Source organism: Arachis hypogaea, chromosome 20 (genome assembly GCF_003086295.3).
Source record: "Arachis hypogaea cultivar Tifrunner chromosome 20, arahy.Tifrunner.gnm2.J5K5, whole genome shotgun sequence".
NCBI lineage: Eukaryota > Viridiplantae > Streptophyta > Magnoliopsida > Fabales > Fabaceae > Arachis > Arachis hypogaea.
The window spans coordinates 138,219,550-138,234,388 of record NC_092055.1 but is presented as its reverse complement, the minus strand read 5'-3'; the positions used below and the strand labels follow the sequence as shown (position 1 = coordinate 138,234,388).

The 14,839-nt window shown below is 33.9% G+C and overlaps 2 protein-coding genes across 2 annotated transcripts; both read right to left on the bottom strand.

Annotated features, from left to right (window-relative positions):
- Positions 1-3,854: 3,854 nt before the first annotated feature.
- Positions 3,855-4,499, bottom strand: LOC140183271 (uncharacterized). The gene has a single exon (XM_072231304.1). The coding sequence runs from the start codon at positions 4,497-4,499 to the stop codon at positions 3,855-3,857; it is 645 nt and encodes a 214-aa protein (XP_072087405.1).
- Positions 4,500-11,399: 6,900 nt separating this feature from the next.
- LOC112784548 (E3 ubiquitin-protein ligase PUB23) lies at positions 11,400-12,987 on the bottom strand. Its single transcript, XM_025827787.3, has one exon. It carries the CDS (start codon positions 12,873-12,875, stop codon positions 11,601-11,603), a length of 1,275 nt encoding a protein of 424 aa, XP_025683572.1. The 5' UTR covers positions 12,876-12,987; the 3' UTR covers positions 11,400-11,600.
- Between the last annotated feature and the right edge of the window lie 1,852 nt (positions 12,988-14,839).

Below are 14,839 nucleotides of genomic sequence, written 5' to 3'. Positions count from 1 at the left end.
TTATAGTGAGGTCTTTAGCTTGATAGGTGCCATTAATTTGCGAAGTTATTACTTGCAAATCACTAAACACCACCACTTTTTTTGCTTCCACTTCTTTAGTCAGCTTCAAGCCAGCAAGTAGAGCTTCATACTATGCTTGATTGTTGGAAGCAGGGAACTCGAACCTTAAGGATAGCTCTATCTGAGTTCCTTGGTCGCTTTCTAGAATAACACCAGCTCCACTTCCAGCCTCATTTGATGACTCATCTACATACAAACTTTATATAATTGGATTTTCTGGGCTTTTGATGTATTCGGCAATGAAGTCAGCAAGGTACTGAGACTTAATGGTTGTCCGAGCTTTGTACCTTAAGTCAAACTCGGACAACTCTATTGCCCATTGTAGCATCCGACCTGCCAAATCCGTCTTTTGTAGGATGTATTTCATGGGTTTATTAGTGCAGACTTTAATAGTGTGAGTCTGGAAGTAAGGCCGGAGCCTTCGAGATGTAAGGATAAGGGCATAAGCAAACTTCTCTATCTTTTGATGGTTCAACTTCGCCCCTTGTAGGAATTTGCTGATGAAATAGATAGGTTATTGCCCCTTTTCGTCTTTTCGGACCAAGACTGAAGCTATAGCCCGACTTTCAATTGACAAATATAGCACGAGCCCTTCTCCTTTTTTAGGTCGGGTAAGTATGAGTGGTTGCCCCAAGAATGCCTTAAAGTCTTAAAAGGCATGTTCGCATTTTGAGGTCCATTCAAATTGCTTCTCTTTCCTTAGGATTGAGTAAAGGGGAAGTGATTTTAGAGTCGACCCGGCTAAAAATCTGGATAGAGCGGCCAACCTTCCGTTTAGTTATTGGACCTGTTTGACACAAGTCGGGCTCTTCATGTTAAGTATAGTCTGGCATTTATCTGGATTTGCTTCTATCACTCTTTGGGTTAACATGAACCCCAGCAACTTCCTAGCTTCTACTGCAAAAGTGCACTTTGAGAAATTTAACCTTATATCATGCTTCCTTATAGTCGAGAATACCTCAGAGAGGTCGGATAGTAGTGTCGCGTCCTCTTAGGTCTTAACGAGCATGTCGTCCACATATACCTCCATGAATTTTCCTATGTGAGCAGAAAATACTTTATTCATCAATCGCTGGTATGTAGCCCCTGCGTTCTTTAATCCAAAAGGCATTACTGCGTAGCAATAGTTAGTCTTTGGAGTTATGAACGAGGTCTTCTCTTGATCCGGTTTATACATCGGGATTTGATTATATGCTGAGTAGGCATCCCTAAAGGACAAGTATTTATAGCCTGATGCTGAGTCAACCAGAGCATCAATATTAGGGAGTGGATAAGGGTCCTTAGCGTAGGCTTTATTGAAGTCGGTGTAATCAACACACATTCTCCACTTTCCATTTTATTTTTTCACCAACACTACGTTACCTAACCATAGTAGATATTTTACCTCCCTTATAAACCCTGCCTCCAGCAAGGCTTGTACTTGTTCTTCTACGACCTGTGTCTATTCTAGTCCGAGCTTCCTGCGCTTCTGCTGAATAGGTCGGGAGCCCGGATATACTGCAAGCTTATGGGACATCAGGTCGAGGTTTATGCTAGGCATGTCGAAAGCTTTCCAAGCGAAGAGATCGAAGTTTTCCCTTAACAGTTGTATGAGTTGCTTCTTAAGGCTCCCTTCTAGGTTTGTCCCTATGCTCGTTGTCTTGTCAAGGTGGTTCCCGATTTGCACTTTTTCTATTTTACCCTCAGGTTGGGGTCGCAATTCTTCACGAGTTCGGACTCCCCCTAGCTCAATGGTGTTGACCTCTTTTCCTCCTGAGTTGCCTTTCAAACTGAGGCTCTCATTGTAACATTTTTTAGCTAACTTTTGGTCTCCCTTTACAGTAGCAATCCCTTCTGCTGCTGGGAACTTCATACAGAGGTGAGAAGTAGAGACGACGGCTACAAGTCGATTTAAGGTAGTCTGATAAACCCCAATTTTAGGGTTTATCTTTTGTTGAATTTAGAGGATTTTATTAACTTTTCTCATATTTATTTAATGAAATAGCATGATTTTGTGAATCTCTCCTAATTTGTGCTTAAGAGTAAAAACATGCTTTTTAGGCTCTTAATTTGCTAAATTTAATTCACTTTAATTCCATTCGATGCCTTGATATATTTGTTAAGTAATCTCAGGCTTAGAAGGCAAGGATTGGATTGAAGAAGTGAAGAAAAAACATGCAAAGTGGAGAATTCATAATGAAATGAGAATTTGGTGAATTCATGGTGACGCATACGCGTGAGAGAGGAACTTGTCAGGCAACGCGTACGCGTGACCCATGCGTACACGTGACACTTGTCATGTGACCTCATTAAAGAAAATACGCTGGGGGCAATTTCTGAGCTCATCCAGGCCCAAATCCAACTCATTTCTGAAGTATTTGATGCAAAAATCAAGAAGGGCGGAGCAATTCGAGTAGTGCAGGAATCATACTTTAGGTTAGTTCTAGAAAGAGAAGCTCCCTCTTCTCTCTAGAAACTAGGGTTCTTAGTTTAATTGTCTCTTAGATCTAGGTTTTAATTCTTGTTTTCAATTAGTTTTCATTGCAATTTCTTGTTCTTACATCTTTGCTCTCTTAGTTCTTCTTGTTAATTTCCCTTATCATGTCACTTTTATGTTTATGAACTCTTGTTACTTTCAATTTCATTTAATACAAATTTGATGGTTTATGTTTCTTTGATGTTTATTTGAGTTATTGTTATTATTCTCTTGCATTTGGTAGCCTTAGAATTTATATTTCTTGCAATTTAATATGCTTTTCTTTTATTGCACACCAAGTATTTGATAAAATTCTTAGCTTAGGTTTAGAGTAGATTTTGTGCATTCTTGCCTTGGAAAGAGAAATTAGGTGCTCTTGAGTCATTAATACCCAACTTATGTTGGTGATCTAGAGTTGTTAGTTAATATTGTTTCCATTGACGTTAATCTCTTGCTAATTTAATTAGTAAATTGATTAGGACTTATGAATTGAGATTAACTAGTCTTATTTGATTTTCTCCCGATGTTGGAGATAATGAAATAGGATTATCTCTTGATAATTATTGTGTTATGATTAATGACTAGGATAGAAAACCTTGATTCTCAATCTTTGCCATGATTGCCTCTTTAGTAATTGTTATATTTAGTTGTTTGCTTTAATTTCTTGCCATTTAGTTTCTTGTCTTCTTATATGCAAACCCCACTTGAACCTCATAACCAATAACATGCATACCTCACTGCAATTCCTTTGAGAGATGACCCGAGATCTAATACTCTCGGTTATTATTATTATTGGTTTGCACTTGTGACAAACAAAATAAACTTTGATTGAGAGTTGTTTGTTGGTTTAGACCTATACTTCGACGAGATTATTTTTGTGTGAACATTTTTAAACCGACGGTAACCCTCTTTCATAATCCGACCTATTAAGGCATTGTAGGCCGATGTTACATCGACTACTATGTAGTCGACTCTTAGTGACTTTGATCGGATACCTTTTCCAAAAGTGGCGTACAATGAGATATAACTAAGGGGTCGGATCGAGGTATCTCCTAGTTCGAAGAGCCTGTCGAAGTATGCCTTTAGATCCTTTTCTTCTAATCCAAGTTTGTCAAAAGCGGGTTTAAACAGAATATCAGCCGAGCTACCTTGATCTATCAAAGTTCTGTAAAGGTTAGCATTTGCTAGGATCATGGTTATTACCACGCGCGGGATCATCAGGTCCAGGTAATATGCCTTGAGCATCTTCTTTAGTGAAAGAAATAGTTGGCAAGTCGATCAGTTAACTATCTTTTTCGACTTGATATACCTCCTTGAGGTATCTTTTTCGTGAGGATTTTTATATCCCTTCTCCTGCAAACCCACCATTGATCATGTGTATGTGTCTCTCTGAGGTGTTAGGAGGGCGTTCAGGTCGTCCTCCTTCTTCATCCCGTCTTTTCTTTCTTGGGTCGTCCAATTTGTCGGCCAGGTATCTGTCAAGTTGGCCTTCTCTAGCCAACTTTTTTATGACTTTCTTTAAGTTGTAACATTCGTTGGTGGAATGTCCGTACAGCTTGTAGTACTTGCAATATTCAATCCGACTTCCAGCTTTCTTATGCTTAATTGGACAAGGAGGTGGGAGTTTCTTCGCGTGGCATATCTCACGGTAAACATCCACCAGGAAAATCCTTAGAGGGGTGTAGTTGTGGTACTTTCGGGGCTTCTCTACACTTTGCACATCTTTTTTTTTGGGTTTCCTTTCTTTGTCCGGAGTTTGGTAGTAGGGCAGGTTTGTTCCCGGGGATGGTTCTTTAAGTCGAAAATTTTTTTCTATATTGATGTATTTCTCTGCTCTTTCTTGAACTTCATTCAAAGAAGGCGGGTATCGTTTAGATATTGATTGGGAGAATGGTCCTTCTTTGAGGCCATTGACCAAACCCATAATTACAGCTTTGGTTGGCAGATTATGGATCTCCAAATAGGCTTTATTGAACCTTTCCATATAGTCACGGAGGGTTTTCCCGACTTCTTGCTTTACTCCCAGCAAGCTCGAGGCATGCTTCGTTTTGTCCTTCTGGATGGAGAATCTGGTCAGGAATTTCCTCGTCGAAGTAGGTTATCGACCTGGGTGACAGGTTATCAAACCACTTCATGGTCGCCTTGGTCAAAGTAGTCGGGAAGACTTTGCAACGGGTGGTGTCAGAGGCGTCAGCCAGGTACATTCTACATTTGAAGTTACTGAGATGGTGGATCGGGTCGGATGTTCCGTCGTAGAGATCCATGTTGAAAATCCTGGAAACTTTAACCTTCATGATCTCTTATGTGAACGGATCTTCTCCTCCCAGGGGACTTTCGTCACGCTCCGCCCGATTATTCTTCCTTTGTAGGTCAGCTTCCAGTTTTCGAAGCTTATCTTCTAGCTCCTTCTGTCGTCTTACTTCTCTTCGCAACTCCCATTTTGCTTCCCGTTGTCGTTCAGCCTCATGTTCGAGCTGTTGCAGTCGATCTCCTTGGCTATGAACCAGGTCCAGGATCTCAGTTGTATGAGGGCGGTCCTCATCCTTGGGATGGTGGACCTTGGAATGAATCCTCCTTGGTTGAGGATTTTGAGGTTCCTTCCTCGTGAGGGCCTTAGTGATGTGGTGAGGAGGAAGCACGAGGGCATATCCTTCTGGCTGAGCTTCTTGCTCAAACTCAGATGCCGTGTGGCCGTCCTCATGCTCGCGATCTGCCATTTGTCAAGGGTAGAATTCCAAGTCCCCGACAACGGCGTCAATGTTCCGAAAGTTACCTGAAACGTTGATTTGGGCCTGAATGTGAGGTCCAGATCCCTTAGTATGGCAGCGTCCAACTTCTTTGGTGCCGATGTGCCGCCTATCTGAGCTCTTCGTGAGGAGGTGGGGGATGGTACCTGCAAGAGACTACAATGCTTAATTTAGCAAGGGTTTTAAGCAGGATTTTAGTATATTAGAACGTGAGTTATACCTGGGGACTCAAGTGTATTTATAATAGAGCTGCTAACCACGTTTGTTGGAGTAGTTCTATCTTTTCTGATAGATAACTATTCCTTTTATCTTGAGAGTCTATTAAGATCTCCCTTCTAGATATAACGGAGAAATATCAGGAACCAGTTACTCGTTAGGTCAAGTAGAGCTGGTCTTTTTTGTTGATCTTTACCATAAAGGGCCACTTTATTAGTGAGCCTTTTGATTGGGCTTGACTTTTATTTGTTAGGTCAGGGTATGAACAATTCTATTTGAACCAGCTGTTGCATATATCCTTTTCAGGTATTTTTTTTATCATTCTACCACTCTATTTTTATTATTAAATTTGTATTTAATATTATGTGTGGTATATAATCTAATAATTCTTTTTTTTTCCACATGTGATTTTACATGTGTTATATAACTTACTATTTTTTTTATAGTTGTTAAAGTAAATTCTTGACCTCAATAAAGGAGGAGAGAGTTCTAATAAGAGTAGCAAAAATAAAAAACAACAATAAAATATACATGACATACATTTTATATTTATTTTCTATTTTTACCTATCATATCATACACAATAAAATATTAAACACTAATTATACAATAATTTATTTGACACTGTCATTAAGATTATTACCATCAAAATTATTGTGAATTAGAATTTTATGATTAAATTATGTAAAATTAATATTTAATATTAAAAAATATTTGATATATTATCGTTATTTTAATATTTATTTTCTTATGAAAAAAAATATATTTTTTAAATTATTTATTCAAAATTATAATTTTAAAATAAATATTTTTATAATTAAAAAGTTTAAATATAAAATAATTTATTTATAAATTATTATTAAAAATTTTTATATTTTAAATATTTTTAAAAAAAATTATTTAAGTTATTTATTCAAACGACACCTAATAAATACATAATCATCGATACAATGAAGCCTGCAGCAACTCATTTTGTTATTATTCAAACACATAATATATGTCAACATTGTCAATTATGTACACTACTGGCTGGAGCCTTGAAGCATCAACTTTTTGGAAAGTCTCGTACATTCCTACTCCATGTCTCTGTCAATTCTCCATGTGCTTCGAACAAAAATCATGACCATGAGGGTAAAATATATTTTTTATTTTTTAAATATTTTTAAATTTTATTTTATTTTATTTTTATTTTTAAAAATTTCAATTTATATTAAATATATTTTTAATAATTAATTTTTTTAAAAACTTAAGATTAATTTAAAAAATTTTAAAATAAAATAAAACTTAAAAATATTTTAAAAATTTTTAACAAATTTTTAAAAAAATATATTTTTTATCCTTATTATTATTATTATTATTATTATTGTTGTTGTTGTTGTTGTTGTTGTTGTTGTTGTTGTTGTTGTTGTTGTTGTTGTTGTTGTTGTTGTTGTTGCACCGTTATATTTTTTTTTTAACATGAACCTAACAAAAATTATAAAGTCCAAAAAATATTTGATTGATTGAATGATATCGATTTTCCAGTGGTATATATGCTCAAGTTGTAACCACTACCACTTGGATCTTAGAATGGTCACCTAACTTCAGATCGTGGTGGAATCAGCGCCAATGTAGGCCAATATTTGAAGATGTTATTTAATAATCTTATGTTGATGAGCCTCAACACTCTGACAAATATGACCATAACGTGGTCAACACAAGCGTACTGTTAATTATATATTGTTGAAGTTATTTTTAATAATTAGAAATGACATGACAAAATAATGATTCTTTCTTTTATTATTATAAAATAAATATATGGAAAATTTTTAATCAATTGGGGAGGCGCTCAGCTCTCAATAACTTTCAACAACCCTGTCCCTCTGAAAAGAACCAACGGCGTGGATTAGACCTAATAACACAAGTTGTATCAATGGCCAGAACACAACTACACAACCTCACTTGCGGTCTCTCTTTCTTGTTTAATTAATTAATATGGTCAGAAAATCATATTCAAATGGTAATTTTCTTTCATTATATAAAAAAACTTGATAATTATTTATATGAAAATATCTCTAACGACAATAATAAGAAAGATAGATATCGATACGTAGTTTTTAAGATGGTAGAAATTTACATGCATTTATGTTTAGAAAAGTATAGAGTACTAATATATTATCGGTCAACTTATTATTAATAATAATTAATTATTATATTTTAAATATATGTATAAAGAGACATATTTAAAAAATACATTTATAAAAATATTTTTGTTAGACACAATCATAAAAAAAATATTTTTATTAGACACATCTATAAAGACACTTTTATTAAATACAGTTATAAACAAAAGTTAGCAGAAGTTAGTAGAAATACTATTAGTAACGTAATAAAATTGTTTATTTTTATATAAAGTTGATATTTAAAAATCATTAGATGTTTTAATAAATTTGACTAAATTATCATCTAATAACTTTCAACAATTAACTTGGTACGAAGAAAACTCCGTGAGTCTTTATCTTTTAATATTCATTCATAAACTTGCATGTTTTCATGTTTATGAAAATATTGACCTCTAAATCTCTAATAATGTTCTCGAACGTGTTGTGGAGCCAGTTGGGAGATGATTATTCTTTTCTTATACAATTCATTATTCATGTGTCTCATATTCACATCATTTTTCTACTATTATTTAGTCGGCGATGAAGCCACGCCACCGCAGTTTCTTTTTTTTTTCTTCGCCGGTGCTAAAAGTTTGGTACTTCAGTTTAGACAAAATGAATTCTCTAGTTTGAAAGTTTTCTTTTAAGTGAAAACTCAGGTGAAGTCGATTTCACGTGAAGTCGACTGCACATGAGTTTCACTTTTCTTTTATTATATTTACTTTACGATGGTACGATACATTAGTAACGTGATTTATTTTTATTATTTAAAATTAAAAAAAAAAACTCATTTTTTTAATTAACAACTTTTTCTTTTCAACATTATTAATATTTATAATAGTCAAATAAAATAAATAAAAAAATCTCATTAATATTAAATTACTTAAAAATTCTCCAAATTTTTGTGCTACACATGATGTCCTAGAAATACCAACAAAGTTTATAATAGTAATAATTTTAATGAGATCTCATCTAAAGTATATACTTCATTATTCTAAGACATGGTCCTCACCATATATATCTTACAAGATCAAAGGGTGGCATTAACGTGTGCAAGCTCATACATACATGCACCTGCTAATACTAATCCTATATAGAATATATATAATAATTAACTTGACTAATTAATTAATCACAATAATAAGCTAAGCATTAGTATTGGTTCCGAATTTGGAGTAACTTTTTTCAGGAGCCAATGCAATGAACCAGACTGATACGGCGAGTGTTCTGTTCGTGGCTTCATGCCATTTACTGCATGCATTGATTCTTTTATTCATCTATTTTGAGTCAAATGTAAGAGAAGTTTCGAGAAGTTTGATTTCATGTTACAAAATTGTGGTAGGTGTTCATTTTATATCACTATTAACTATATAGGTTGGCTTCGTCCGGGTTTGAAACTTATTAAGGCACATTATTGTATTCACAAGGGTACGTGAATTCTATAATATTTATAATTTAGTATCTAATTTTTGTCTAATTATTTTTTTATAGTAAAATTTGAATATTTAATAATTATGTATTTTTATATATTTAAAATTAAATATTTATTTTTAATTTTCTTAATAAATTAGACAAATATTTTTAGACACCATAATAATTACCATTCACAAATTAATATTCATCTTCTACAAGTGCTTAAATCACGAACTTTTAAAGAAAAATAAAAAAAAGTGCAAGTATTCAAAAAAGTCCAGAGACACTTAATTGCATACTTTAAGTTTAATTGTTTCAAATACAATAGAGTTCTGAATCTTAATTATTTCGCTCAACTAGTCTCAAGTGAATCTCACAACCTAATCATTTCGATCAACTGTTGACTCTTTCATATAAATTAACTCAGGAGGGGCAAAATGAAGCTATGCCTATATAGTTTTAGCCGAAGTAATTGATATTATTTCTCTATCTGTTTTATCATAATATAATCAGCATTTTCACCGTTAACTCAATTTTTTTTTGCTTTTCTCCTTTTTCATTTTGGGGCCCTTTATTTAATGTTTAATTAAATTATAATTTAATAATTTTTAACTTTCAATTTTATATAAAAATACCTGTACGTAAATTTTTACTTTATTTAGTTAGATCTATTAGGAGTTCCTAAAACTGACTTATATATTACTGATTTGTAAATTGTAACCAATTATCCTAATAGTTTTAATTTGGTTACGACTAATTAAGCTATCTAGCATGGAAATGGAAAAATTGGAATTACATGCATGCATGTATTGAAGCACATGTGATGATGATGAAATAAATAAATACATACATACATACTAATACGATAAAAATGTGAACAAATAACAAAACGCTAAGTAAATTATATTATCCACGTAAGCATTTATTTTTTTTAAAAAATATATATCATATCAATATTTTTATTAAAATACCTTTATAATTTACGGAAAATAAAAAATATTTTATGAAATATCCTTTTTTTTATGTTGGACAAAATCTATCTCTTTAAATTAATCAAAAAATTTGAGCTAACTTATAGTTATAAATTTAAATAATTTAAAAAATAAAATAACATCTAATTATTCATGTACATCAATCTCGTTAATACTCCTTCATAAACCTTAATTCCTGATGTTCATTCATACAAAAAAAGAAAAAGAAAACACATCTAAAAAACAATTCAAAAGAACTTTTCTTCATCTTTTCTGAGTTTTTCTATATCTCTTTTAAAGAATGTCTCTCTCTCAATTTTCAGACTGAAACTCTCTCTTCTCTCTCACACTAGTCCACTACAGTCTCTCTTAGTCTCACTCTAGTCTCGTCTCAGTCACACTCGCCGGCGTCTCCACGTGTCGCAGCTTTTCCTAAGCTCCTCGTCGCCGGCGACAGAAACAACTCGTCGGATCATCGTCGCTCGTCGTCTTCTGGTTTCGGGACTTCGTCGTCGCCGTGAACCGTAGTCCGTTGATGAGTTTCTACATTGTCGCTTTTTTTGTTTTGTCTTTTTCAGATTTTACTTCTTTTTGTATTTTGAAATGATGTTAATTACTAAACAATTAATTTACTTTATTTCTGATCTAAATGTTGCTGTAAATTATGAATGAAGTAGAATTTTCTGAATTTGGTGCTGAAAATATGAGCTAACTTTTAGGTTGATGAAAATTATCACTGAGTTGAATTTGTTGCTTATTATCATAACCTTAAAATTGTTACTGTGTTACTGAAACAATCACCTAACTAAATTTGTTGTTGCTGTAAATTATCTTTGGAGCTAAATTTTTTGCTGATGAAAATTATCAATGAATTGAATTTGTTGCTGTAATAATAAATTTGTTGAAAATAAATGCTGACGTGATAATATAATCTGTGGTGTTTTGTTATTTGTCCATATATATATATATATATATAGGTTAAAGATATCGTATGAGGTTAAGTAGAATTACTAATTTAATATGACATCTCTTAAACTCGATACCGATGTATATCCTTGCAAAACATGAACATATACATTATTGCTTCCGTTATGGTAAAGCTTATCGAGTTAGCGTTGAAGATATAATATACAATACTTAAAATCTTTTGTAAGATGAACAACATTTTTATTTAAACATTAAGCTGCTGCTGCTACCAAACAGGTTAGATATATATACACTAGAGTGACTAGACATCATATATATATATAATTACAGTTGGTGATGAAATATAACTTGACAGAAAAGTTTATATTTAACTTAAAATTGAATCCCATCAAGTTAAATAAAGTTTCCAAGTGAAAATTAAAATTATAAACATGAGAGAAAGGAAAGAAAAGAGAATGAGAATCCGAAATAAATGATGAAAAAAATGAGTATAATTAACCATTTAAATTTGTGAATAATCTCTAGATAGATCTCTTAGCTTATACATGCATGGGCAATTAAATTGGATGCCCGGGCGTATGTATTTAATTTCCAATTTTGTGTTTGTCCTAAATAATTATTCTACTCCTTTCCAAAGAATTTCTATACAAGGTAACAATTTTTGAAATAATTAAGCAAAAGCCGGGTATGCAGAAGCCAAATTGGTAGGTATGCATGGAGAATTCTTCCATGCCTTAGCATGAATCTTGAGAATCTCCCTCGCCTTCTCCTTCGTCTTGCTTCCACTATCCACCTGAAGACTCAAGCACAGCTTCGCCACCACACCAAGCTTCAGCATCTCTTGAACAACCACCGGCGTCGCGGAGAATTTCGCCACGGACAAAAGAATCCTCACCGCCCTATCGTTCGCCATCGTCGAAACCCTAAGAATCTTCTTGGAAACAATGGCCAATCCCGCTCCATGGCTCAATAGCTCCGCTCTTCCCTCCGCACACTGGCAAAGCACCTCTAACAAAACTAGCATCATCTCGCAGGGCTTCCTCTCTTTAGTTTCGAGAAGAAGCTCCACGAGAACGGCAACTGCGCCGGCCTCTGCCGCTCTGATCCTGTTTCTCCCCCACGAAGAGATCTGGATCAGAGCGTGGAGGGCGGCTTTTGTTGCCTTGTGAGAAATCTGGTCCTTCAAAACCTGAACTAGCTCCACGAATAACTCGGTTCTTAAGTGAAGAAGGTGAACCGGTTCAGCCACCTCACACATTGATTTCAGCAAGAAAACTGCGTAAGCTCTTGAATCGTATGTTCCTTTCTGCAAAATCCTCGTTAGAGAATTCACAAACTCTCCGTTCTTGAATCCTATGAGATTCTTCAATCCAGCTTCGGATACATGAAGATTGTAGAGCATGCTTAGTGCTTCATCGGAGGGACTATTCTTCAAAGCTTCATCATCATCGTCGTCGTCGTGATGATCAGAAGAAGAACAATCGATGTTGTTGTTGACAACGGAAGCCAAGAAGTCAACGGCACCAGCAGCTTCCATGCACCTTTTGTTTGTTTCGCTTCCAGAAGCAATGGATTTGAGCTTTCTGAGACACTTGATCTGGTTGACGGTGGTGGAACGGGAAGCATCTTTGAGGAGCTTTGAGATCTGGTTTCTGTTGACCGGTGGTTTAGGTGTGGGAATCCTTTGGATGCCGTGGGAAGCGTTGATGGTACACCATGACTGAATCAATCGGCGAAGAGTGTGGTTTGGAGTTAGATCGGAGAAATCAGAAGAAGAGAGTTGTTGCTTGGTTACGGGGCAGGTGTTGTTCTTGGCGGAGAAGAGCCATGTCTCGATGCTCTCTCTGTCGTAGGTGATGCCGGTGGAGACGGTTACTGGATCCTTCATGATTTCAAGCGAGATTGGGCAGAGAAAGAACGGAGGAACGTCGATCTCGTTATCCATGGATCTGAATCTGAGGTGTGATCTGATTTAATTTGATTTGTTTTCTTTGTTGAGAGTTGAAACTTGAGTTGAGAGTTGAGAGTTGAGAGTTGAGGAATGAAGAGCGAAGAGGAAGGAGGAGGGTATTTATACTGGTAAGCGCGTGTTATGAACGTGGGGAAAGTCAAAACACGCAAAAAAGGGGGGAAGGATTAGAGGGCGTAGAGATGGAGGGGCATGAAGCGACTTTTCAAAAGAAAAGAATGGAATGGAAGTGGTGAGTAGGAGTGGCTTTATTATTAGGGAGCTACTCAAATGAAGATGCAAAAAACATCTTTTTATGAAGATGCTTTGTATAAAAGTGTGATTTATTGATTTGACCACACTTCCAATAAAAACAACACTTTTATAACATATCAAAATCTAACCCTACACTCCATCATCTAAAGGTCAAAAAGAAAAATCATCACATGAAGACAATTATAATATCTTCATGGGAGTACCCACCTTATTATTATTACTATAATATAACTTGGTCTGGTCGTAAACGCGAACGAGACAATGGATTCATGAATCATTAATAGCACATGCGCCAATGCACCCTTAATACTACTGCTACTTGCTAATGCTAGCTCGCCTCTCTTATTTAACCCTCTTTTAATTTTGACTTTCTCCCTCCTTTCACCCCTTATCTTAAACGTTAATTTGACGGCTGGCCGACATATCATCAAATTGCACTTCGTTTACATTTTCGCATCTGCCAAGTGGGACCGTCTAAATAAATTACTTTAGTCTTACAAACCATACTATTTATATATGTAACTAGGGTGGGAATGGGTAGAGTAGGATAGGATTTGGATTCAACTCTAATTTTATTTGTGGGTTGAGGTTTTTATATAAATTCAACTCTATTCTATTTGTGAGTTGAGAATTTCTCAACTCTAACCCTACCCACTCTTAACCTGCAGATATCCGACTCTACATGCGAATTATAGAAAAGATACATTATTATTATTATTATATAATTTAATGATAATTCAAAATAGAACTTATTTTTATGTAAAAAAATATATTAAATTATCAATTAATAATTTTCTTTTAATAATTAAGGATCTTTTGTATTTAGTAAGAGATTTTTGCTTCAACATCCATTTAAAATATATTATATAAGTATATAACATATGCATATACATATATAGAGTGAGGGTTGAATCTGAACCCGCACCCTACCCTGCCCACACAAGAACTCTACCCGCACCTTACTCTACCCGATCAGGTGGGATCGAATTGGATATCCACGAGTAGAGTACATATTACCACCCCTATATGTAACTGCCCATTATCATTACACATTTTATATATATACTTCTATTCATTTATTATAATATAATTCTATTTTATATTATTAGATAATTACTCATGGAAATTAACTTTTCATGAATATGGGTATAATATAAATTTTCAAAAGTATTTTAAATATTTAAAACAAATTATATTCTACTCTTATAGTTAATTTCTTTTTGTTTCCCTCTCTGAAAATATTGATTTAGGTTGTTTGTGATGTATTATGTTGATATTATATTATTATTGGATTCAGAGGTATGTAAGGAAAGGGGGCAACGGCTCTCCTAAAATTTATTTATTTTTTAAATTATATAAAATTTTTAATTTAATTCTCCTAAAATATTTAATTTAGTTTTTTTATATTATAAAATTAATTTTTGTGCTTTTCTACAGTTTAGTCTAGTTCTACTCCTGATTGGATTGAATAGAGTTAAAATTTATTTTAAATATTGTGAATTAAATTAAATCAAATTACAAATTTTATGTTTTTTTCTTTACATTTTGTACACATATGAAAGACACAAAGTTATTCTTTGAATCTTTAAAACATAATGACATAATCTAACAATATTAAAAAATGAAAATGAAATTAAGAATTTAGATCTTAGAACAAGGATTATAGTAAAAAGTAACAAAAAATT